At 37.9% G+C, this 27,837-nt stretch overlaps 1 protein-coding gene across 2 annotated transcripts in view; it reads right to left on the bottom strand.

Annotated features, from left to right (window-relative positions):
- Positions 1–16,196, bottom strand: part of P4ha1 (prolyl 4-hydroxylase subunit alpha 1) — a 43,958-nt gene extending 27,762 nt beyond the window's left edge. For both annotated transcript variants that reach the window (XM_051186730.1, XM_051186729.1), the window contains exons 1-4: positions 16,097–16,196; positions 11,266–11,362; positions 9,045–9,196; positions 6,801–6,938 (exon numbers count right to left, since the gene is read on the bottom strand). In XM_051186730.1, coding sequence (XP_051042687.1) covers positions 6,801–6,938; positions 9,045–9,196; positions 11,266–11,362; positions 16,097–16,172 — 463 coding nt within the window. In that variant the 5' untranslated portion in view covers positions 16,173–16,196. The remainder of the gene's footprint in view (positions 1–6,800; positions 6,939–9,044; positions 9,197–11,265; positions 11,363–16,096) is intronic.
- Positions 16,197–27,837: the final 11,641 nt, after the last annotated feature.

Raw genomic sequence — 27,837 nt, 5'->3', positions numbered from 1 at the left:
AGGGGAGAATTGACTCAAGTTTTACTCTGACTTCCACATGCATGCCATGGCACCCCTATGGCACACACACAAATAAATGTTTAAAAATGAAAAAGAACCCAACATTTGGATATGTTATATAGCATATGTTATAAGCTTATTATTATTAATACATTATTCTTATGTGGTGATATATTGTTTATGATCTAATAAAGCTTCTGAAGATCAGAATGCAAAGCCAGTCACAATAGTGACAGAAGCCAGCAATGGTGGCACACACCTTTAATCCCAGGATTCAGGAGACAGAGGCAGACATATCTTTGTGAGTTCAAGGCTCACACAGGGGCGATCTCAGCACTTGGGAGTCCATGCCTTTAATTCCAGCACTAGAAAGGAATATAAGAAGGAGCATGGTCTCGGATAGGACTGCCAAGCCTTGGTAGAGGTAAGAGCTCCCTGGTGGCTTGGCTGCTTTGCTTCTCTAGTGTTCAGCTTTAACCCCAATATCTACTTCTGTGTTTGCATCTGTGTACAAGTTACTGTGTGGGCAGATGTTTTCATTTACCAAGTTACTAAAATGAAACATCAAGTTAAAGTATGCTATTATATAACATAGCAGGAATCATACCTGTCTCAGAAGCAACAACAAAAATGAGATATATACCTTAGGCTTAAGGAACAATCTTGGCAAGAGATTAACAGAAAGATGTACAGAAAGGAAAGCAAACTGTTGTGACTATTTTTTAGAAACAGTCCTTGGTGTCTGCCATTATCTCCTCCTTTTTGTCTCTAATCTTAGTTATCTGGATCTTCTCTCTCTTAGTTAATTTGGTTAAGGGTTCACCAATCTTATTGATCTTTTCAAACACCCAACTCTTCATTTCATTGATTTTTTGTATTATTGTTGTTATATGGTTTCTATTTTATTGATTTCAGCCTTGTATTTGATTATCTCTTACCCTCTGCTTCTTTTGGGTATGATTCCCATTCTTGGATATACTTAAGGACTCTATATCAAGAGACATTTGCTCAACCACATTCATTGTTACTCTATTCATAATAGCCAAAAATGGGAAACAGATGTTCATCAGGAGATGAATAGATGAAAGAAAATGTAGTGCACTATTCAGCTGTTTTAAAACAAAACAAAACAAAACAAAAAAATCACAACTAAATGAATGGAGCTAGAAAAAAAAAAAAAAATCATCCTGAGTGAGATACATTAGACCCCAAAAGACAAATGTGGTATGTATCCAATTACATGTGAATATTAGCTGTTAAGTCAGCTAGATACAGAATGAGGGACCAGTGGGAGGAAAAGGATCTCCCTAGGAATGTGAAAAACAATAGTCATGGATGGACAGGAGTTTGGGGGTGATGCAAAGTTCATTGGAATGGGAGAATGAAACAGGGAAGGGGAGGCAAAGGGGTTTAAAGGAGGAAATACAGGGAGTTTTCCCCAAAGGAGTCTCAATGGGCATACAAACCACACTTAAGGGTAGGCCCTATGCCAGCAGTAGACAGCTAATACAAATAAATTCCATGGTATTTTAGAGGTGTTTTTCTCACATGCTTTGCTGGGACTTCCTTTTTTTTTTTTTTTAACACCTTATAGATCTTCAGCTTATGTTATTGTTTCCAATTTTGTTTTTGTGGGTTTAAACGTGTTCAGATATGTGTCTCAGAGTCTATAAGTGTTTCTTGTGCTTTTTTTGTTTTTGCCCCCTCCCAGTTGTTTTGTTCTATTTTGGTTTGTTTTTATTTTAATTTTCAGATGCCTGTTTTTATTCTAACGGTAGAAAGGGTGTGAATTTGGGTGGGTGAGGAAGTAAGAAGGATCCTGGAGGAGCTGGAAGGGGAAACTTTTCAGAATATACTATGTGAAAAAAATTATTTTCAGCTGGGCAGTTGTGGAGCATGCCTTTAATCTCAGCATGTAGGAGGCAGAGGCAGGTGGATCTCTGTGATTTTGAGACCAGCCTAATCTCTAAGAGCTAGTTCTAGGACAGGCTCCAAAGCTACACAGAGAAACCCTGTCTCAAAAAACCAAACCAAACCAAAAAAACTCAATAAAAAAATAAAATGACATCCAGTTGGGGTCATGTAGATGTGACAGGTCCTGTGAAGTAGGGACTAGGGCTTCTCTCCTGTCTCTAGAATAAGGCAGTTATCCCTCCATGGGGGATATGTTTGCAAAGTCCTTTTGTGCACCAGGGATACATCCTGGCTCCACTGTCTGAGGTCTCTTAGACTGCTCAGACCTTCTGGCTGAGACCCATATTCAGGGGGGCCCGAGGCAGTCCCCTGCTGGCTTCCCACCTATCAGTCTAGTGGCCCTTAACTCCTCCTTGTTCAGGTAAGCTGTCTCTATGTGCTTCTACCACATGGTCTTGTCCTCTCCATCTGCTTCTGGGTTCAACTCAGTGTTTATGTATGGGTGTTTGCTCCTATTTTCAACAGGCATTAGTTGAGGGCTCCATGGAGAAGTTAGTTGTTGATCTCACTCTCCGGGAAGGGCATTTATGATAGCCTTTCCACGGAAGCTGAGATTGTTAGTTGGGAGCAGTCTTGTAGTTCTCTCGACCTTTCTTTGTGTTCAACTTTATCTTCAAACCAATATTGGCTCCCTCTTTTATGTTCTCTCTGTCTCTCTCTCTCTCTCTTTGCTATCTTCCATTCCTAACCAGGCTCAATCCTCCTGGTCGCACATGCCTTCCTCTCCTCCCCCTCATTTTCTCCTACTTCTCTCTCCATTCGCTGTCCTCCCCCACTTCACCTGAGCTCTGGGGGACTTGTCCCTTCCCAGTTCTGTGAGGGATTTTATATGAATCTCTTAGAATACACCTTGTATCCTAGTTCCTCTGGTGATGTGAATTATAGGCTGGTGATCCTTTGATATAGGTCTAAAATCCATATATGAGTGAGAACATACTGTGTTCCTCTTTTTGTGACTGGGTTACCTCATTCAGGATGGTTTCTTCAAGTGCCATCCACTTGCCTGCGAATTTCAAGATACCATTATTTTTTTCTGCAGAGTAGTATTCCATTGTGTAGATGTGCCACATCTTCATTAACCATTCTTCAATTGAGGGGCATCTAGGTTGCTTCTAGGTTCTTGCTATTACAAATAGTGCTGCTATGAACATAGTTGAACAAATGTCTTTGTTGCATGGATGTGACTCCTTTGGGTATACACCTAAGAGGGGGATTGCCGGGTCCTGTGGTAAACTAATTCCCATTTTCCTGAGGAACCGCCATACTGATCTCCAAAATGGCTGTATGAGTTTGCACTCCCACCAGCAGTGGAGGAGTGTTCCCCTTTCTCCACATCCTCTCCAACATAAGTCATCACTGGTGTTTCTAATTTTAGCCATTCTGGCAGGGGTAAGATGGTATCTCAAAGTTGTTTTGATTTGCATTTCCCTGATAGCTAAGGATGTGGAACATTTTCTTAAGTGTCTTTCAGCCTTTTTGATTTCCTCCATTGAGAATTCTTTCTTCAGTTCTGTACCCCATTTTTTAATAGGGTTATTTGGTGTTTTGTTGACTAGTTTCCCGAGTTCTTTGTATATTTTGGAGATCAGCCCTTTGTTGGATATAGGATTAGTGAAAATATATGGAATTGTGGTGGGGGGATGGGAGGGGAGGGTGTTTAGAGTGCATGTGAGAGGGCAGAGAGGGTAAAAGGGAGGGAAGGAGGGAGGGAGGGTTGGAAGGGAGGGAGGAAGGGAGAGGGAACTGGGATCGACATGTAAAATAATAAATTTAAAAAAAAAATGCTTTGACTCCAAAATTTAACTTGAAGAACAAGTTACTGGGGAAAAGGATTTCTATTTTTGTTTCCACAGAAAATGAAAAGATGTGGATTCCTTCCAGACTAATGTGGTTTGATCATGCCAGACCGCCTGAAACAGAGTACAAGCTGATCCTACATTCAAAACAGCTGGACAAAACAGCCCTACAGACTACAGCTAGGATATCTGAATCTTCTTCGAATCCCCCAAGACAGCACCCCTTACCAGCAGGAAGTAGTTTGGAAAGAACGACGCCCAAATTCCCAAATATTGTGTATAAATGTTTGTTTTCATTTAATTGGACTTTGTTATATAAAATTAAATAAAAAATTATAAATAAAAAAAAGAAATTTGGAAATGACAAAAAAAAAAAAAATAAAATGACAAAAAAATTCCTGTTAAATTTAAATTAAATGCCAGTGAGGGAATGAGCCCACCTATAGAAGGCAAGTCTTCCTATTTCAATTTAAAATAATAACAACAATCCCCCACAGTCAAGCTCAGAGACCCATCTCCTCCCAGGGCATTCTACTTTGGTCAAATTGACAATACTAACCACAAACTGATAAGAGAAACAATCTTAACAATCTTTTATGGTCTGGTACATGTTATGTACCCAGGCTGGCCTCAAATTCATGGCAATGAAGTTTAATAGCTGGAGTTGACAGAGGACACATACCATAACAGATATAAAAATCCTAACTTATTATAGTTGAATATGATATTAATTCCAGAAACAAAATAGTCATATTAAATGTTGATCCTCATTACTGTACATATCTGAAGTGAGCACATGGTTCAGCAAGTCTAAGTGTTTTGGGGCCATGGAAAGCACATCAGGGGGAAGAGTATAGAGTATATACATCAACACATGCAGACATCACAGAAATATTCTGTAAATGATACAATATTCTGGGAATATTGTATGAATAAGCATGATCTTCAGCTATTCTGCTTTGGTAAAATGATTATGATTGTTTTAGCTATTATCTATGCACAATTATTACAGAAGACTGTCCAGAATTGTATTTTTTTAAAAAAAAGAAGTGAAAAAGAAAAAAAAAAATCAACACAGCACCTGAAAATGAGAATATTCCATGGTGGGCATGAAGGAAACAAGAGCAAATAGGGAGAAAACAAACAAACAAACAAACAAACAAATAAAGGGAGAAATAATACAAGCTCTCTAAGGGATGATGTCTACTTACCTCTTTAGCCTCATGTCTCACTACTCTCTCAAACCAAATCCCATTCCTAACTCATGCACGTTCCAATGGAACTGTGTGTTAAATCACATAAAGTATTTGTCAGCCAGTGTGGTGAAGCACACCATTAATCCCAGCACTCAGGAGGCAGAGGCAGGCAGATCTCTGAGTTGAGGCCAGCCTGGTCTACAGTGACTTCTAGAATAGTCAGGTCTACACAGAGAACCCTATCTTAAAACAAAACAAAAACCTAAAACTAAATCAATCAATCAAACAAAGAAAAGTGTATGTTACTTATCTGAATGTGATACTCTCTTTCCTTTATGGCCTTCAGACATGTTCTTTCTGTCTAGAATACTTTTCCCTTGCCTATACTTGTCCACCTCCTTTCCATTCTCCTGGTCAAAGCCTTCTTTCTTCATTAGACTTCAATTATTTTAATATGTCTTCCAAGAAGTTATTTTCACTTCTGTGAAGCCTGAAATTAGGATCCCTTCTGTATGATCCTATTATATAGACTAAAGCTCTCTTATAGCTCGAATTCTAATTGGTATTAATAAAAACCCAGAGTCAGATATAGGGGTTAATGCTGAAGATCAGAGAAGCAAAACAGGCAGCCACTAGAAAGTTCTTACCTCTACCAATGTTCAGATCAAAGGGTTGATCCTGTCCTCAGACTGCTTAAGACTGACTGCCTTCAACTGCACTCTCAGACTGCCCTGAGCTCCTGTCTCCTCCCACCTTATATTCCTCTGCCCAGTCATATTCCTTCCTGTCTCCATCTCCTTAGTGCTGGGATTAAAGGTGGCATGTCACCTGTTTCTCTTTTAGACTGAATCAATTTTGTGTAGCCCAAGGTAGCCTTGAACTAACAGAGATCTGTCTGCCTCTGTCTCCCTAGTGCTGGGATTAAAGGTGTGTACCATCACTGTCTGGCCTCTATAGCTAACTAGTGTGGCTGCTGGGATTAAAGGCATATACCAACACTGCCTGGCCTCTATTATGGCTAACTTCTATGTGGTTAGCTTTGCACTCCAATCTTCATGCAAGCTTTATTTGTTAGATCATAAACAAAATATCACCACACTTTCCCTTCCAGGCATTCATTGTACCATTATCTTGATAACATAAGTGTCTTAAATGACAAAGGTATTATCTTGCTTATTATATAATTTTTGTACTGATATGTACACATATGGCATAATTAATGTCTGTTGAATGTGGGATTGTAAACCAGAAGTCAACTTTTAAATGTTATTATCTTATCAAATGTTGTAATGTAGTGTTAATAGAAATAGAAAATAAAATACAAATCTGAACACTCTGCTGTGGAATAATTCTTTTATACACTGTGAAGATTTGTTGTTGTAATTGGTTTAATAAAGAAGATGACTGTCTAATAGCTGAACAGTATAAGCAAGTTTCCTGTCTCAGAGCCACTCAGTCCCAAATACCTGGCAAATGCCAACAACAAATAACTTTCTTCACTAAAAAAGAAAAGAAAGACCAGACAGTGGTATAAGCCTTTAATCTTAGCACTCAGGAGGCAAAGAAAAGGCAGACCTCTGAGTTCCAAGCCATCCAGGACTAGACAGAGACTTTATTTCTATAAAACAAGATACATTTAAAACCTGTAAGATAGAAAGCCAGGTATAGCAGTATATGCTTGTAATCCCCACTCAGGAGGATGAAATAGGAGGACTAGTATGCAGGAGACCCTGTCACAAGCAAATATTTAGATTTAAAATTACTCACATTTTCCTAGTGGGCTAAAGAGAGCAGCTGGGTGACAACCACTGATAGATGAGAAGAATTCTCTTACCTGGAAGATTGCCCTTTGAGATGGTGTCTGTGTCCAGATTGTAGGTGTCTTGCAGACGAATCAGAGCTTTAGCTGCCCCAACCTGATCTTCATCATTAGGGAAGTACTGCCTCTGAATGGTCAGGTTAGAGATAAAGCCTTGAAATAGAAAAAATAGTGACGGGAGGCAAAGCTATAAAAATTCATTGACTTTTAATAGAAACACACTAACTGTAAATAGTTTCATTAATTTATTGTCAACTATATGTATTTTGATCAGTACACATCAGATTATTTTTTAAAATAATGGAGATGTATGAGTGAATAGCTGGAAGACTAGCATTTATATTAATATTTTCTATTTTAAAACTAACTTTTCCCCATGAAATTAGCACATTTTACAGAAGACTATGGTTTTTTGTTTGTTTGGATTTTTGTTGTTGTTTATTCATGACAAGGTCTAACTAGACCAGGCTGGCTTAGACCTCACAGAGATCTGCCTGCCTCTGCTTCTTGAGTGCTGGGTATACTATTACATCTGGCCCCTATGTTTCTTATGTGTCAAAACAAAACCTAATATACTGCTTAAGTTCTCCCAAAGAAAGAGAAAATGTGTATGTGATTATAGCTATTTGTTATATGCAACACATATTATAGTACATGTAATATAATACTCTATTATTGCTATAATTGTTTTATATATGACAAAACTATTTACAGTAGTGACATCTGTGTTATTACAATTTTAAATCATATTTTTATTTTTTTTAAAGAGTGCTTATAACCCATTCTCCTTAGGGATTATATAGTTATTAAGTAATTCATTTGTTAGTTTGATTTTAATATATTTCATATAAATCATATAATGTTTTTATCTGTCAGGGAAAGATTCTTGAGGATGAGACCCAGGGCTTTGTGCATTTTAGACCGGGGGGTGGGTGGGTGGGTGGGTGGGTGGGTGGGTGGGTGGGTGGGTGTGTGTGTGTGTGTGTGTGTGTGTGTGTGTGTGTGTGTGTGTAGAGACAAATGGTGTATTTCCTCATAAATGGTCTCAGCTCTTAATATAGTGGGAAAACCTGCTCATGGCAAAAAAAACATCCACCAGCATCTGCCATTACTTTTCATGGTTTTATAGGTAGTAATGTTCTATACTTACCACAAGAGACCTACTGCAAAACTTTTAATAGCTGAAAACTTTATAGACTGCTTTTTCTATTACATACATATACAAGTTCAGTATTTTTTGTAGCTAACAGGTGCTCATCATGCAGTATGAGCATAGCTTTTGTGATCTGGGGTACAACAGCAAAATTATGAAGAATTTTTTTTCCTTGTTCATAATTTAATGAATATGAGACTTACTCTTACCAAGGATCCTAGCACTATGTCTTTTCTCTTCATTTCTATGTCAAGAGCTATCACTTACAGGAACATACTATTGTTTTTCTCTGACACATCCAAATTGCAGCTTCATTATGCTTGCACGTGTGGATCAAGTGTGCTCCAAGGGCTTCTTAACACTATGAAATGTGAGACCACAACAATGCTCTGAGAACAGAGGGCTTCTAAGGACTAAGAGCAGGGATATACTGCAAGGAAGGTGGCCTCACATCAGCAGGGCAGCAGAAGAGTTCATTTCACGGTCAGAAAGCCACAAAACTTGCAAGTTCTTGTTTAGTTTTGAAGTTTTCCACACTTTGGAATGGTGGCCAACTGTAACTACCATGGATAAAGAGACTGTAAGGTTTACTTTACTGCTCACTAACACTGATAAACAGTCTAGATAGTATTTTATCTATCTTTTTTCTTTCTTTTTCTTTTAAATCAGTCATGCATTCAACAAATAGTTGAGCTACTGTACATTACAAAATCCTTTTACTTGCTTGGTTTTCTCTGTTGTTATCTAGAACACCAATACTCCAACTACAATTTTATTATTTCATGTACAAAGACTTTTGAGTATTAATATCTACACTTGCATTTTTTAAAATTTATTACCTAAACACAAAGTACTAGGTAAAACACAGTTAACATTCCTCTTTGTAACACAACTACCAATGTTTTTACTCTTAATTTCTGTAGATCAAAAGGTAAAAGAACCCACATTGTCACAAATATTAGTAGTTACTATTTTTTAATTGAATGCTTCAGATTTCAAGTATCACTGTCAAATCAAATATATTTGCAATAATTCAATTACAACACAAATACCTGCTGTACTAGGAACTGTATCAGTTTTTGGTCCTGAAGTCTCTTCAAACTTACCATCTGACATATCCTTGAGGACCAGATTCTCCAACTCACTCCATTCAGTGTTCAGACGTTTCATTAACTTGAATGCATTTACAGGATGCCCAACAAACCCTTCGGGATCTTTCGTTGCTGTATTGGTTAGTCGATCTAACTTCTCTGCCCATCTACAGACATAAGACATAAAAGTAGTCTATTAAGCTAGGCTCGGTGGCACATGCTGTTTTTCTTTCTGAAAATAGATTTTTTTCATACAATATATTCAGTTTACAGTTTCCCCTCCTCTAACTCTCCTCCTCTAACTCCACTCCCCTTCCCCATCTACCCAAATGTGGCCCACGTCTTTGATCAGGAAGCAGAGGCAAGTGGACCTCTGTGAATTCAAGGTTAGCCTGATCTATACAGAGAATCTCTTCCCACCACCTCAAAAAGAGTATGCCAAGGAAAATGACAGTCAAGTAGAGAACTTGGGGAAAAGGCAATAATCATAAGCTTTTTATTTAGAGCTACTGTCTACGACTTCTTTTTGAAGTAAATTTATAAAGACTCTCTGGAACACAAGATCTTATTAATAAAAATCTAACTTAATAGAATCAAAACTACAACTATACAATTTTTCTGCTTTATATTATTTTCCCAAATGACATGTAATCTTAGTCAAAGCTAAAATTTAATTACTCAAAACTTTCATTTCCCTGTAAGTCCTAAAATACTAAAATTACTATTACAATAAAAATAATCTGGCCTGCCTAAATTCTGTTAAGTATGCATTTAAAACAACAGACTCTAAAAACAAATTTATATTTTTTTTTCTCGTGTGTGTGTGTGTGTGTGTGTGTGTGTGTTTTGCCTGCATGAAGGTATGTTTACCACGTGCATGCCTGTTGCCTGAGGAGGCCAGAAGAGGATATTAGATCTGGAACTGGAGTTACAGACAGTTCTTAGCCACCATGTAGATACTGGGAATTGAACCTGGATCCTCTGAGAGAGCAGCCAGTGCCCTTAACTCCTGAGCCATCTTTCTAGCCCTGTACATGTTTTTTCTTTTTAAAAAATACTAAATCTCACTATGTTGCCACTCAGGCTATCCTTAAATTTCTGGACTCAAATCTCCCTGCTTCATCTCCCAGAATGTACTAATGCATGCCATTGAGCCCAAGCTAATTAATGTTAATTATTGTTATTATTGCTTTGTTTTGCTTTTTGAGACAAGGTATTACTGTATTATGCAGTATAGATTGGCCTTCATTGTGATCCTCCTGCCTCTGCCTCCCAAGTGCTAGAATTATATGTGTGTGCAACCATGTTTGGCTAATTTATAGCAAATCTTTAAACTCTATGTAGAAAATAATTTTCAAAGCAGAAACATCAACCAGATGCACACCTTTAATCCAAGCACTACTCAACAGGCTGAAGCATGTCAATCTCGGTGAGTTTCAGGCCAGCCAGTGCAACACAGTAAGACTGTCTCAAAACACACACACAAAAATCAAAAACATCAATACTAAGGCATTCATTAAACAAAGCACAAATTCTCAATTTAGGATTAATTATGAACCTGAGTCAATAAAATTAACACTCAAGAAAAACTACATGGTTTTAACACTAGATAACATTAATCATGCTTATTACAAGCTCTACAATGGACTCCCATAAGTAGAACTGGAAAACTACTCCAGTATGTCATGCCTTATGTTGGAAGATACTGGCATGACTTTTCTTCTACACTGTGATGGTTAATCTTGACTGTCAGCATCATTATATTGAAAAGTACCTCTTAAATAATACCTGTAGGATGTTTTCAGAGATGATTAACTAAGTAGGGAAGACCTACCCTGAATGCAGGCAGCACCTATACAGACTAGGGAAGGAGGAAGCCTGCTCTCTCTGCTCGCTACTGCCAACAGTGGTGTGTTTCTGTTAATTCTAGTGCTGGGGAGGTGGAAACAGAAGATCCCTAAAACTTACTGGCCAACTAGCCTTGCCAGGTTAAGAGACCCTGTCTCAAAAAATAAGAAAACAGCAATAGAAGAAGGCACCTACTGTTAACCCCTGACCTGTACACAAATATGCACTTGCACCTGCTAACATAAACACATACACATAGCTGAAACACATGAGCCCTGACTGCTTTAGACTGAGTGCTCACTGCTTTAGACATTTTAACTGGCTCTCGTTTCCACTTGAGGCTTTAGTGCAGAGGAGAACTGGAGCTATAGGAGGAAAACACACTTACTGTTTTATTTGTTCTAACTTGTCCTCTTCTGCTTTAATATAATCTTTGAGTGAAATCACCAGATCTTTCTCAGTATGGATCAAATCAGTCATTTGACCTATATGGGAAGGGAAAGGTTATTAAATATCCATCAATATGAATCTTTTAGCTACAGGAGGGTTTACTTGAAATAGAACAGATCATTTCCCCCTCTTTTTTCACCAGATAAACCAAAATTAATCCAAATAAAAATCTAATCATGAGATCCAGTTCTAGTTTCTATAACTAATAATTTTACAAACTTAGACTATGTTGGGAAATGGTGTTTTCATTTATAAGTAACACTACTTTCCAAGAATTACTGTTTTTTTCTTTACTGCCTCTGTTCTTTATACATCACCTTTTGTGTTCAAGATCAGTTGGGATCAAATTTTTGATCAAAACACTTTAAAAAGTTGCAAAAATGTTTTAATTTTTTTTTTTTACACAGAAATCACTTTAGAAATATTTATATTTCTGTCTTAGTTCTAAAATTTTTAAAAGGTGCAAAATGGTTAAAAGAAGGAAGGGAAACATCTCAACACACGCACGCAAGCAAGCACACACACACACACTATAGAGAGAGGGAATTATAGAAAGCCATAGCTCAAACTTTAGGGCCTATTCTAAGAACAAGGAAGCACAGGAGATCTTATAATCTATGAACTTGCTCCTTAGAGTCCCACCCCACACAAACCCCACTTCTAACCACATATTTTGTTTGTTTGAGACAGGGTTTCTCTGTATAGCTCTGGCTGTCCTGGAACTCACTGTGTAGACCAGGCTGGCTTTGAACTCACAGAGAATGCTGGGATTAAAGGAGTACCCACCACTGCCCAGCTTTAGCATCATTTTTTTTTTATATTTTTAAAATATCCCTCATGAATGCAAAAATACACAATAGTGGCAAATCAAATCCAAGAACATATCAGAAAAATCATCCAACATGACCAAGTAGGCTTCATCCCAGGGATTCAGGGATGGTTTAACATACAAAAATCCATCAATATAATCCACCATATAAACAAACTGAAAAAAAAAAAAAAAAAACAAAAAAAAACAAAAAAAAAACATGATCATCTCACTAAACACTGAAAATGCCTTTGACAAAATTCAACCCCCTTCATGATAAAGGTCTTAGAGAGATTAGGGATAACGGGAACATACATAAACATAATAAAAGCAAAATATAGCAAAAAAAAAAAAAAAAAAAAAAGCCAACAACAAACTGAATGAAGAGAAACTCAATGCAATTCCTCTAAAATCAGGAACAAGACTCTCTCCATATCTCTAAAATATTGTACTTGAAATTCTAACTAGAGCATAAGAAAACAGAAGGAGATCAAGGTGATGGGGATACAAATTGGAAAGGAAGAAGTCAAACTTTGACTATTTACAGATGATATGACAGTTTACATAAGTGACCTGAAAAACTCTACCAGAGAACTCCTACAGCTGATAAACACCTTCAGCAAAGTGGCAGGATACAAGATTAACTCTCCCCCCCCCCAAAAAAATCAGTAGCCCTATTATATACAGGGGCTGAGAAAGAAATCAGAGAAACGTCACCCTTTACAATAGCCACAAATAACATAAAATATCTTGGGGTAATGCTAACCAAGCAAGTGAAAGACCTATATAATAAGAACTTTGAGTCTTTAAAGAAAGAAATTAAAGAAAATACCAGAAAATGGAAAGATCTCCCATGCTCTTGGATAGGTAGGATCAACATAGTAAAAATGACAATCTCGCCAAAAGCAATCTACAGATTCAATGCAATCCCCATCAAAATCCCAACATAATTCTTCACAGAACTTGAAAGAGCAATACTCAGCTTTATATGGAAAAACAAAAGACCCAAGATAGCCAAAACAACCTTGACCAAAAATGAACTTCCAGAGGCATCACCATCTCTGACTTCAAGCTCTATTATAGAGCTATATTCCTCAAAACAACTTGGTATTGGCGCAAAAATCAAATTGAAAACCCTGATATTAACCCACATATCTATGAACACCTGATTTTTGACAAAGAAGCTAAATTTATACAATGGAAAACAGAAAGCATCTTCACTCAACGAATGGTGCTGGCATAATTGATGTTGGTGTGTAGAAGACTGCAAATAGTCATATCTATCACCATGCACAAAACTTAAGTCCAAATGGATCAAAGACCTCAACACAAATCCAGCCACACTGAACCTCTTAGAAGAAAAAGTGGGAGGTACCCTTGAACAATTGGTACAGATTGCTTCCTGAACATAACACCGGTAGCACAAACACTGAGATGAACAATTAGTAAATGGGACCTCCTAAAACTAAAAAGCTTCTGTAAGACAAAGGACACAATCAACAAGACAAAACAGCAGCTCAGACTGGGAAGATCTTCACCAACCCCACATCTGACAGAGGGCTGATTTCCAAAATATACAAAGAAATCAAGAAGCTAGTTACAAAAACACCAAATAATCCAATTAAAAGGTGGGATACAGAACCAAATAGAGAATTCTCAATGGAGGAATCTAAAATGGCTGAAAGACACTTAAGAAAGTGCTCAGCATCCTTAGCCATCAGGGAAATGCAAATCAAAACAACTCTGAGATATCATCTTATTCCTGTCAGAATGGCTAAAATAAAAAACATCAAAGACAGTTTATGCTGGAGAGAATATGGGGAAAGGACAACTCTCCTCCACTGCTGGTTGGAGTGCAAACTTGTACAGCCATTTTGGAAATCAGTATGGTGGTTCCTAAGGATAATGGGAATCAGTCTACCACAAATCCAGCAATTGCACTCTTAGGCATATACCCAAAAGATGTACAAGAAGGCCTTCTGTTCATCTACGTTCATAGCAGTATTATTTGTAATAGTCAGAACCTAGAAGCAACCTAGATGCCCCTCAACTGAAGAATGGATGAAGAAAATGTGGTACATTTACACAATGGAGTAGTACTCAGTAGAAAAAAAAAATAATGGAATCTTGAAATTCGAGGCAAATGGATGGAACTAGAAGAAACCATCCTAAGTGAGGTAACCCAGTCACAAAAAGACAAACATGATATGTACTCACTCATATATGGATTTTAGACATAGATCAAAGGATCACAAGCCTACAATCCACACAGCCAGAAAATCTAGGAAAACAAGGAGGACCCTAAGAGAGACATACATGGTCCCCCTTCCGAGCAAATTGAAAGGGAGTTAGGACAAAGAGAAAGTGAGAACAGGAGGGGAGAGGAGGACATGAAGGAGCAATAAGATTGAGTCAGGGGAAGAATAGAAGAGAACAATAAAAGAGATCCCATAATAGAGGGAGCCATTATAGGTTTAAAGAGAATCTGACACTAGGAAAATGTCCAGAGCTCTACAAGGATGACCCCAATTAACAATCTAAGCAATGGTGGGAGAGGCTACCTTAAATGCCCTTCCCTGATAATGAGATTGATGACTACCTTATATGCCATCCTAGAACCTTCTTCATCCAATGGAAGCAGAAGCAGACACCCACAACTAAACACTGAGCCAAACTCCTGGAATCCAGTTGCAGAGAAGGAGAAGTGATGAACAAAGGGTTCAAGACCAGGCTGGAGAAACCCACAGAATCAGCTGACCTAAACAAGGGGGAGCTCATGGACCCCAGTCTGATAGCTGAGAAACCAGCATTGGACGGACCCAGATCCCCTGATTGTGGGTGTTAGTTAGAAGGACTGTGCAGTCTATGGGGCCTCTGGTAGTGGATCAGTATTTATCCCTAGTATACAAATGGACTTTGGGAGCCCATTCCACATAGAGGGACACACTCTCAGCCTAGACACATGGGGTAGGGCCTAGGCCCTGCTCCAAATGATATGACAGACTTTGAAGATCCTCATGGAAGGCCTCATCCTCCCTGGGGAGCAGAAAGGAGATGGGATTGGGGTTGGTGGGGGGGGGGCAAGGGATGAGGGGAGGATGAGGGAACTAGGATTGACGTGTAATACAAGCTTGTTTCAAATTTAAATTTAAAAAAAATCATAAAAATTATGATGTGGAAAAAAATAACATGTTTACAGTGAAGTAAAAGCAAGTTAGAAAGTAATGTGCAGACCAGGGTAGTGGCACACATCTTTAGTCCCAGCACTCAGGAGGTAGAAACATGCAGATCTCTGAGAGTTCAAGGCCAGTTTGACATACAGAGTGATTTCCAGGATAGCCAAGACTACACAAAGAAACCCTGTCTGAAAATCCAGAAAGAAAGGAAAGAGAAAATGAGGTAGACAGAGAAAGAAATGTGTAGAATTATTGTGTATCTGTGCATTAAAAATGGTATATATCTACATTAATTATGTGTGATTATCCCTTTCTCTTTTTTATTTTGTTTTTTAAAATAGGGTCTCACTACATAGCTTGGCTGGCCTGGATGTCACTATTCAGACCAGCTCAGCTTCAAACTCAGAGATCCACCTGCCTCTGTCTCCAGTCCTGGTATTATCATCATGCACTGGCACATCCAACTATCAATAACTCTTTGGTATGTTTTTCTAAATTATTCTAAGTTTCTAAGCATAAAACATAACACTATTCTCTTCAGGAAAAATTAATTTGAAGGAAACCAGATACTACTTTAGTTGCTGCCCAGGCACTGGACTTTTATAGTGTATTCAACAAACGTAACTGATTTTTTTTTTTTTTTAAATTGCCTGTTTAGGTAGGCATGGGGTAAACCAAGGTTAGTCTTCAGGAATACAGTGCATTTGTTTTACTATTTTAAAACTACAAAAGCATTTAAATTTTAAAATGTAAAACATTCTAAGTTATAAATGGTAAAGACTTACCAATTGAGGTAAAAAAGCCTGGATGGGCTGAAGATTGGGGAAGTAGAATCCCCAACATTAAAACACACCAGATCATCTTTGAAGACTTCTCAGGTTCACACACCTACAAGAACAACATGGCAGTTAGTCTCCAGGCCTGAACTGATGCTGATTTTTATAATCAACTTAATAACAGCTAATTTATGATTTCAACAGTTAGATGTTCCTTATTAGAGAAAAACTTCAACCCCAACTTGTTTTCGTGCTACTATTACAAGTAGAGCAACTAAACAGCTATGGTATTTTGTATAGATTTATTTTTATTATTCTTAACTGTATAGTTATGCACACAAGCATGGGTGTCCTTGTGGGCCAGAGGCAGTTGTGAGTCACCAGATATGGGTGCTGGGAATAGAACTAAGGTCCTCTGGAAGAGCAGAAAACATTGTCAACAGCTGAGCCATCTTTCCAGGCCCAGCTGTGGCTTTTTACATAGTATGAAAAATAGTTTCCTCTTTGATCTTGATCTAAAACATGATTTTCCCACAAAGATATGCTTTAAACATCACCGATATGTTACTCCATAGACCAAGCTGCCCTTGAACTCATGGAGATTTGCCTGTCTCTGCCTCCTGAGTGCTGAGATTAAAGGTGTGCCAGGCTCCCAAATATGGCTCTAAACTTTAAGTTCAAAGTTGTGGATTTGGAGGTGATAAAAATGTTCTAAAATAGAGGTGACTATTTCATAACTCTGAAAGTGCTGAGTCAAGAATGATGAAAGAGAGAGAATTATATGGTATATTAATTAAAAATGGATGAAGCTATGTTATGTTTTGTTTGTTTGAGACAGAATCTCATGTATCCAGGCTTGCCTTGAACTTCCTATGTAGCCAAGGATGATCTAGAACTTCTGATCCCAATACTGGGATCACAGGTATGTACCACCATGCCCTGTTTATGTGGTACTGGAGAAGGAACCCAGAACATGATAAGCACTATATCAACTGAGCTTTCCCCTTCACCACAATGCTATTAAGTTGTGGAGAATACCAGAATTAATTGTCCTATACATTTAAACTATTAATTTCTCTTAAAGACATAGTTTGGAGGATTAGCTTTGGACAAAGGAGGTTTTGCTGTCATTATTTGTTTTGTTTTTGTTGTTAAGAAGGGCTAACTTCTCTTACTATGTTTAAAAAACAAACCAAAACCACCCAAGTCTAATACACAGCTGTGATTTTCCCCTAATTCAACCTGTGGTAAAGCTCTTGTTTTTATTCTTTGTGTGATGCACATGTGTGTGTATGCACAGCCTTTAGTTGATGTCTAGAATCTCCCCAATCACCCTTCTGTATCATTCATGGAGGCAGGCTCTTTCAACCAAACCTTAGGCTCATTCATAAGGCCAGTCTCTGTAGCCAGCTTGCTCTAGGGATCAGGTCTTTGCCATCTAAGGTTGGAATCCAGGCAGACTGTCATACCCACTTGGCATACTACCTGCATTCTGGGGGTTTGAACTCTGGTCTTCACAATCTTTTAAACGCAGAGTCTCTCGCCACCCCTGCCTTCTGTCTTTTTCCACTGTCCCTGAGAGCAAACAGTCATCTCTAGAGAGGACTACTCATGATAAAGAGTAACCAATGAGAGGCTCTGCCTTGCTTTACCAACTACCGACCCTACCTAGCACTCTTCCTCCTCCTCTACCAAAAACATGGGCTTTCTCACTGCTTTACAGCCCAGTACATTATCATTACAGTACTACTTGCTTCAAGAAGCAGGTTCCCATCACTTAGGCTGACTTGGCAACCTGTTCTGATAGGTATTTCTCTGATCTTTCCCATGTGAATTTGCTTTTCCCATGTGAATAGGCTTTTCAGAGGCCTAACTGAAAGCCCCCTATTTCATAAAAGCTGAAAAGTAACTTCACCCTTAAGGTGAATCTCAATAAAAATAGATCATCACAATAAAAAGGCATTCTGGAAGAACTCCTGTATTTCCTCACTCAAGTTTGCTACAAATTTCCAGATACTTCCAGAATCACACACTGGTGAATTACAGTTTTCTTGGCTGCCTTACAGTGATCTGGGGAAAGCTTCTAGAATGTAGCAGATGCAGGCACTTCCTCTCTTGGGCTCCTGCCAACGCACAAAGCTTTTTCAAAACATCAGGCTGTCTGAAAGTCTAGAATTTTCTCGGTGTTTAATCAGATTTCTGCCATAATTTTCTTAATGGGTAAATACTATTTCCAGGAGAAAATTACACATGCTTTGATTATATAACAGAAGGCTAATCACAAGTATTGTGTAAATTTTTAACTCTTATGATAAAGTTTAGATCTGTCAGATAAGATCTTTTTCATTACTAAGATAGTTCGTTAGTAAAGACTCTTTGTTACTTGCCATTGTCTTTAAACCTCACAATAAATCAAGAACCATTAGCTTACAGAAACAACTAAAAACAGCTTTAAAACAGCATTTTTCTTCCAGTAACTGTTTTTTTAACTTTTCCATTTTTTAAAAAAAATATTGTTTTAGATTTAAATGTATGAGTGCTTTTCCGTGTGTGTGTGTGTGTGTGTGTGTGTGTGTGTGTGTGTGTGTGTGTGTGTTTACCATATACACACATGGTGCCCTCAGAGGCCAGAAGAGGATGTTGGGAACCATTTATGGATGGTTCTTAGGCATCATATGGATGCTGGGAATCAAACCTTAGTTCCCTGCAAGAGTATCAAAATGCGATAAATGCTGAGCCATCTCTCCAGCCCCTGCCCCTCTTATTTTTATTTTATGTGTATGAGTCTTTTGCATGTATGTCTGTGTGCCACCTGTGTGCAGTGCCTGCAGAGGCCAAAAGAGGGTATCACCTGAAACTAGAATTTACAGCTGGGACTCAAACCTCAGTGCTTCTGGAAGAAGACAGTGCTCTGAAGCCCTGAGCCATCACTCCAGCCCTGAAAAACTATACTTCTAATAACTTTAGAGCCTATATAAAACTCCAAAGCACTAGTAATATGAAGAATAAATGTATGCTTCTTTAAAATAAATTTTACAAAGATCAAATAGCTATAGCCAAAACAGTGTAACAAAATGAGTTTTATAAGCTCTCTGAAAGCCAAGAACTTATAGGCTTAAAAATAAGAAAACAGGTGCCAGTAAGATGGCTCAGCTGGTAAGGCACTTGCCAACAAACCGATGACCTGAGTTCCATCCTCAGATCTCACATGGTTGAGAGAATGGACTCCTATTAGTTGCCCTCTAGACTCCACACACAAATCACAATACAAGCCCACCTCCCCATAAATGAATTAACAAAATAAAAAAGTGCTAGGTGTGGTGGTGTGCCTTTAAATCCTAGAACTCAGGAGGCAGGGGCAGGCAGTGCTCTGTGACTTCAAGAGTTCAAGGCCATCCTTGTCTACACAGTGAGATCCTGTCTCAAAAATAAGGGGCTAGAGGGGTAGCTCAGGAGTATAGAGTATGTACTGCTCTTACAAAGAATCTAAATTCGGTTTCCAGCACCCACACTAGGTACCTCACAACCACCTGTAATTCCAGCTCCAGAGAATCTGACTCCTCAGGCCTTCACGGGCACCTGCACTCAAACACACACACACACACACACACACACACACACACTTAAAATATCAGAAAACAAAGCTGGGGTAACAACTCAGTGGACAACATGACTTGCCTCACATGAGGACCTGAGTTTGTCACCAGAACTGGCATCTGTAATGCCAGTGCTCCTGTAAAATAGAATACAAAGACAGAAGACTCCCCAGAAGCTTATAGGGTAGCTAACCTGTGCACACAAGAACTAACAACAGCAAGTCAGGTTACAAGCAAGATGGAAGGTGAAAACTGACACCTGGATTTATCCTTTGCCATCCTTTGTACACACACTTGCAGGGACACACACATGGAGGGAAGGGGGAAGAAGAGAGGGAGAAAGGAAAGAGAAAACAATCTATCAAAATCCAGATGGTAGAAGAATGAATATGTGTGTGGGGCCACTGAAGTCGCCTAGAGGGTAAAGGCTGCCACCAGCCTGAGTTCACTCATCAGGACCCACATGGTAGAAGAAAAGTGACTCCAAGTTGTCCTCTGACCTCCACAGGAACACTGTGGCACACATACACATGCAGGCACATGAAGTTAAATAAAATGCAATAAACGGAAATTTTAAATGAAACTGTTTTGTTTTATAATTCTCCTAAGAAGTCCAAACTAAAAAGATGCTAATAGGTAAATAAATTGATAAATCAGAAATTCAAAAAGAGAAACTATGCTTAACAAAAAAAAAAGTTCAAATTTGTAGTCCCAACATTTAGGAGGGAGAGGCAGAAGAATCTGCAGTTTAAATCCAGCCAGTGTTATAAATAGTGAGAAAACTAACACTATAACATAGTTGTAACTGTGTGTAAGAAGATATGCAGAAGGAATTCATGAGAATGTAGAACAGATGACTTTTTTCATATACCTTTGCATATTGCTATTGTATGTATGTATGATGTATGTGTAGGAGTGCACACATGGGGGTCAGAGGACAACTCTATGCAATTAGTTTTCTCCTTCAACCTTTACAAGAGTCCTGGGGTTCAAATTCAGGTCCTCAGTGCTGTGTAGCAAGTGCTGTACCAAACCATCTTGTCACCTATCTATATATTTTTCATATGTCTTATAATATAAGTCTATCTGAAGGCAAACCAACTGTGAAGTAGTTAACTACGCTGTCATAGTGGCATGCCTGCCCATTCTCCTCCTCCTGCCCAGAGCAAACCAATTACTGTCCCTCATCCTCATGAACATAATTGTTAAGTAATGGGCTAGTGAATAGGAGAAAGCAGGTCTTCATGTAATTGCTTAACTCACATGTGAACTGGGACTGGACCTTTGACTATTTTACCTAGTTCTAAAGGAAGTATCTAGCCTATAAAGGCAAAGTAACAAAGATTCAAGTATTTCTAACGGCAAAGTCTCTTATTCTTTACAACTGGTGCACTGAATTAGTGAGATAGCCCAATAACTTCCCAATACACCCAAGGAAGTCTCTTATATAACTCTTTTTTCCAGGCTACTTTAAATTGGATTTGATCATTTGCAATATAAAGTTCAGGCCTATACAGACAGCATCACTCCAAACAACCAGTAAGACAAGCTAATTGTTCCTATATAACTATGGTTCTCAAACTGCCATATCAGAACCATCTAAAGGTCTAAGATAGGCAGGTATTTTGTGCATATATCCAGGTTGCTGGCCTGATGATACTCTGAAAGCCACTGGATACAGAAAAACATTGAGATGGCAAAAACAGAACTCCTTCTTTAAAATGGGTTTTACACTTCAATTTATCTTTCAGAAAATCATACTCTATGGAATGGTTCTATGTCTCACTTACCCACACCACTCAATAACCTAAGTGGCATGTTAATATGTAGACATAGATTTATCAATCAGTTTTTTAAAGCATAATGATTTTCTTAATTATGATTTCCTACTTCCAATTATTACTACCCTTCAAACCTGTGAAAGCAAATTACCAAAGCATCCCAAGAGATAATACAGCATTAAGAAAAAGTGAGCTATAACTGTCTTCTGTTCTAAACCTTCAAGTGTAAAACAGAATTTAAGTTAGTCAAAGTAAATGTACATCTTATGATATTTATTTGTTTTGTTTTGGTTTTTTTTTTTTTTTTTTTTTTTTTTTTTGAGACAGGGTTGTACTATGTAGTTCAGGCTGGCCTTGAATTAATTTTCAGAGATTTCCCTACTCCCGCCTCTAGAGTATTCAATGTATCTCTTCTTAAAAGGAAAAACTAAGTCTCAGGATTCCCAAAAAGACCTGCAAAGAGAAGAAAGAGGAGAAGATAAAAAGGACAGAAGGAGGAGAAAGTAGAAAAGAAAGCCCAAGTAGATTCACATATGCCAAGATAAACTTGGTATTATAACAATAAGAATAATTTCTTGAACATAATTTATGAGCCTGATGTAGTAGTGCAGATCTGTAATCACAGCACTTATATATGAGGCTAAACAGGAAGACTGTCAACCTGAGACCATCCTGGGTTACCATAACGAGTTCTAGGTCAGCCTAAACTACATAGCAAAACCATGTATCAAAAAAGACAAGGGTTTGTTTACTGGTTAGACAGTAGATTCATGAATTTTTATTATACAAGCCTGTAATATACATGTATATTATATGTTTAGTGTGAATGTTATATTTTTAAAACTGTGTGTTGAGGATGGGGGAGAGAATAGAAGCAACCTTACTGGGGGCACAGTCTCAGGTAAACTTAAATAAAAATGCACTTCTATCTAACACATAATTTTTCTACCATGCTTCTTCCAGGAAAAGTCCAGTTTCACGCACACATCAGGTCTATCAAACCTAAGAAAAGGCTTTGGAATAATTCTACTACACTTTAAATGTTTATAGTGTTATCAGCAGTCATTGAGTTTCAAGTACAAGTTATTTAATAGATTATTAGAACAGGGCATCTGGCAGATATTTTATTATCCTTTCAGCCTCATTATTTTTCTTCTAAAAAAAAGTTGCAACATTTTAAGAAAATTCCTCTTTCCCAGACACATCACCCAAATCTTTACAGAGATAAAAGAAAGAATGCTTGATATTTTAATCTAAACTTTGCCTGACATTAAAATTTTCCACAAGGTTCCTTTTAAGTCTTTCCATGCCTCCCATATTTGTTTCAAACTTTTAGAAAGCTCTAGCAGGTCTCATGCTAACTGCTCGTTCTCTGGACTTCTGTATTCACCTTTAATCTTGTGATAGTTTTCACAATCAACACAGACTCTGCTTCCTAATCAGGCTGTTACAATGTGCTGCGCAATTTGTCTTGGCATACTTTCCCATCCAAGTAGAACATGTTTTCCAAACACAACTACGCAATTGCTAAAAAGAACTAGTTAAATTTCTAATCTTCCTTGTAACCCCTCATTGAACTGTCTGTCATTTGTCTTAACTATAAATTTCCATCATGCTTCTAATGGACAATTGTTTTAATGCTATGAGTTTGAGGTTCTCCTGAACTACAGAGTCCACAGTTGCCAGCCTGAACAATAAGACCCTGTTCAAAAAAAAAAAAAAAAACAAAAAACAAAAAAACAAAAAACCCTACATAAAAGACTTCTCCCCACTTTTGCATTCTCTGTATTGATTTGCTTTTTAGCTTGCCAAACTGAACTGAGCTGAATGTGGTAACATTCAAGCAGCTGAGAGAGGAGAATTCTGAGTTCAAGGCTCTCAGAGCTTTTTTTTTTTTTAAATTGGCCATGTTTGTATGTGAAGTCTATTTTGTTCTATCTTTTTCTAATGCCATACTGTTTGGAGTATGGTGGTTCTTTTCAAGGATTTTCACTTTCCCCAACAATTTCAGAATCAGCTTGTCAGTCTTTTTAAGCATATTGCTGGGATATGGACTGGTTTGAGAAGAATGAGCATCTTAATATTCAGTCTTCCAATCCATGAAGATGGTATAACCAGAGTTTTGTAACTATCAGTACATTCACCTTGTACATAATTCTGTGAAGTTGCATGTTTCTGGTGTTATTAAGATGGTAATTTTTCATTTAATCACTTGCTCAGTACAAGTTAAGTAGAAATACAACTGACAATTTTATATTGACTTTCTATCCTGTAAACTTGCCGAATATGCTCATTTGGAGGACTTTGCTTTTTGAAACAGATCACATGTAGACCAGGCTGACCTCAAGCTCACCATGCAGCAGATTGAATCTCCAAATTTCGTGCCTCTCCTTCCCATGTACACAAGTCCTGTAGAGCTTCTTAAAATTATCTTTCAGACCTTTCATATAGATATGTTGTCTAAGAACAGTGATAATTCTTAACTCTTAAAGCATACTGTAAAAACAAAACAAAACAAACAAACAAAAAAACAGTATGACAAACCAACAACTGGGGGGGGGGACTATTTCCTTATGATTTATATTCTAATTATTCTGTTCCTAGATATTAACCTGGGGGATCAGAAGTATATGCCTCTATTAAAGATGTTTACACAAAAGCTCACACAACACAGAAAATGACCCAACTGTCCATCAAAATACTATTCAATAAAAAGGAATATACATATAACAACATAAATGCCAAAAGAGTTAACTGTAAAAAGTCAAACTCATACCTCCCCACACAAAATTATTTTAATATACACTAAAACCCACAAATGAATCTTAAGTTACATAAAGAAATGGTCTCTAAGAGCAGGAAACAGAGACCTCAAAGATTGAAAACAAAATTCAGATAACTGGGTATAGTAATCCCAGCACTCAAGAGACCTCAGCAGGAACATGCTGAGTTTGTGGTCAGCCTAGGCTACATATCAAGAGATTCTGTGTCAAGCAAAGAAAAAGGGACAAAACCAAACCAAACAACAATAACTCACTACAGTTCAACAGTTCTACAGTACATGGCCTACATTAAAAAAGAGGTGAAGTTTCTTTGTAAAATAGAAGAATCTGAGGATTAAAGAGAGATTAATGTAAAGCTCTGGGCAGTTGGTGTCACGATTGCTAACTTGGGACAACATTGTCTTTTGAGGAGGCACAAAATAATCCAGAAAACAATTATGATTAGAAAGCTTGAGTAATTAATCAGACAATAAAATCAGGGACCAAGGTGAAGAATGTTATGAAAATGTATAATCAGAAAAACAAAATAGATTAACATAAAAGATAGTGATTTTAAAAACTTCTATAGGTAACAGTTATTCACTTCTCCAGAGTCCTTATAAAAGTACATTCTTCCAACAATTTGTTTATAGAATTCATTTCTGTAATTATTGTGGGTATTCATTAAATAAAAAAAAATTCAGAAGGCAGTAGAGGTACAGGCCTTTAATCCCAGTACTGGGGAGGCAGAGGCATACAGAGCGCTTGAGTTCAAGGACAGCCAGGGTTAAAGGGAGAAATCCTGTATCGAAGTGGAGAGAAAAAAAAAAAAAAAATCAATATTCCTTCCTTGGGTCCACTTTCTATGGTTTCAGTTACCAATGGTCCACTGTGGTTCAAAAAGATTGCTGTAGGGCTGGGAAGATAGCTCAGTAGGTAAAGGCAACTGCCACCAAAATCCCACACAGAGCAAGGAGAGAACCAACCCCCAAAATTCATCCTCTAGGGTCCAGAAAGAATCTGGCAAAACACTTTGTGGTAGTTTGAATGTAACTAACCCCCATAATCTCATAGGGAACGGCATCATTAGGAGGTATGGCTTTGTTGAAATGGGTACGGCCTTGTTGGAGTTACTGTGTCACTGTAGGGGCTGGCTTCAAGGTTTCCTATGCACAGAATACCACCAAGAGTCTCAGTTGACTACCTGTTGCTTGCAAGCCAAGATGTAGCCAGCACATCTGCCTTTATGCTGCTGCCATGATAACGGACTGAAGCTCCAGTGAGCCACCCCAATTAAATATTTTTATTTATAAATGTTGGCATGGCCTCGGGGCATTGGTGGCACACATCTTTGATCCCAGCACTCAGGAGGCAGAGGCAGAGGCAGGTGGATCTCTGTGAGTCTGAGGCCAGCCTAGTCTACAGAGCTAGTTCCAGGACAGGCTCCAAAGCCACAGAGAAACCCAGTCTGGAAAAAAAAAATGTTGGCATGGTCATGGTGTTTCTTCACAGCAATATCATAAACACACTAAGACATACTCACACACAAAAAAAATAAATTTAAAAAACTTTAAAGTTATCATCTTAATGTGACCTTGATGGGAGATGTCAGTCTGTAAATACGTTTCTCATACTGGTTAATGAATAAAGCACTGTTGGCCAATAGGAAAGCAAGATAGGCGGGACTAGGAGACAAGGAGGAAAGAGGAAGTAGTAAGGAGGAGTCAACATGGAGAGACTGGGGAGACCAGATGCTGGCCCATTCCCCAGTAAGATGAAACCACATGTAAATACTTAGATTAACAGAAATGGGTTAATACTTAAGACAGAGCTAGCCGATAAGAAACAAGTAACTGGCCAACAGCATTATATCTAATACAGAGTCTCTGTGTGTTAATTGGGGCTGGTGTGGTGGCGGGACAAGACCAGGCAGCAGGAAAAAACCTACTCCTACATGACCTTATACATGCACACCATGGCACATGCACCAACCCCCCCCCATAAATGTAGTGAAATTTCTCTAAAGTTTTTAACATTATTGTAGGGTCATGAGGGATTAAGATGTTCTAAGCATAAATACAGTGATTCTGGAAATTCAGACATTCAGAGAAGCTATAAAGTAATTTCCTGGAAGTAAAAAGCCATAACATTCAATAAGATATTTTGAGAGGTAATAAACACAGCTGTTATGATATACTATCATTTTTCTATTTTCTATTAGTTATTAGTGTTAATCCCTTAGTGTGCCTAATTTACAAACTAAGCTTTATTGTGGCATGTATGTATGTATATCAAAAAACCGCTATATCACTTAAGGTTTCTGATACCCACTGGGAATTTTGAAAAACAGCTCCTATGGACAACTACATATTGTTCTTCTAGTTGATGTGTCACTCTTGTAATGCTTTTTTTCTCTTTGAAAAGACCCATATATTTTTATTCTATGTGTATTTTGTTGGTGCACATTGTACATTAAGTGCCCTCAGAGGCCAGAAGATGGCTTTGAGAGTTTATGTAGTGCTACAAAAGAAACCTGAGTCCTCTAGAAGCCCAGCCAGTGTACCCAACAGCTAAGCCATCTATTCAATGTTGCTTTTTTAAAATGACTTATAGTTATCAACTGTTTATTCTTGGCTGTTTGTGATGTTCCAAAATAAAAATATTCATTACATGATGAAAACATCTAGAGAAGTTTAACACACTCTGCATATCTGAGAGACAAATTCCTCTACATATTTCATATTACTCAAATATTATTTCCTTTACAAAAGGTTTTGCATCCTCTTATCTCTAGACATAACTGATTCTATGAGGAAAGGAGCAAGTTAGTACAGAGTAGAAATCCCCTTTATCCTCTTAATAAATGGGTTTCAGCTTCAAAGCCCACGTACACTTCACCAAAGTTCATCTCTCCCAAGGCTATCCTACCAAAAGTGCCTTTGGGTGTTTTGTTTTGTTTGAAGTAGGGTTTCACTATGTAGCCCAGACGGGCCTTAAACTTGACATCCTCTTGTCTCTGTCTGGGATTACCTATCTTAAATTTCCTTTTTCTTTACACTGGCCTACCTCTTCTCTTTCTAGCTTTCAGTTTCTTCTTTTCCAATTATCAAGTTCTCAAGATGAGGAAAAGACACACTAACTTAAGATCACATATACTTGTGCTGAATACATGTTTCAGCAGCTCAGAGAACATTTCTCTTATAGAAGACCAGGATTTGATTCCCAACATTCATATAGTGGCTCTGTAATTCCATTTCCAAGGGTTCTGACCACACTGCCTTTTCTGACCTCTGCAGAGACAGCACACAAAGATATATGTACAGACAAAACTCTCATACACATACATACAGTACACATAATAAATTTTTAAAAGATCAAATATACTAGAATAAAAGGAAATGAACTCAGTTGCAAAAGATGTGAATTACTCCAAATATGTAGATTCATTCAGAACTTACTCACTTTTAATATGGAGTAAAATAACAGCATCATGTTGGCAGATGATAAACTTTCACATTTAGGAAACACTTTCTCTAACTACTAATTCACCCCCTCCCCAGGCTACTAACAATTTAACAATGTTCATTAGGCTGGGGAAGTAGCTCAGTAGC

The sequence above is a fragment of the Phodopus roborovskii genome, unplaced genomic scaffold (genome assembly GCF_943737965.1).
Source record: "Phodopus roborovskii unplaced genomic scaffold, PHOROB, whole genome shotgun sequence".
Lineage (NCBI taxonomy): Eukaryota > Metazoa > Chordata > Mammalia > Rodentia > Cricetidae > Phodopus > Phodopus roborovskii.
This window is presented reverse-complemented; position numbering and strand designations above follow the sequence as displayed.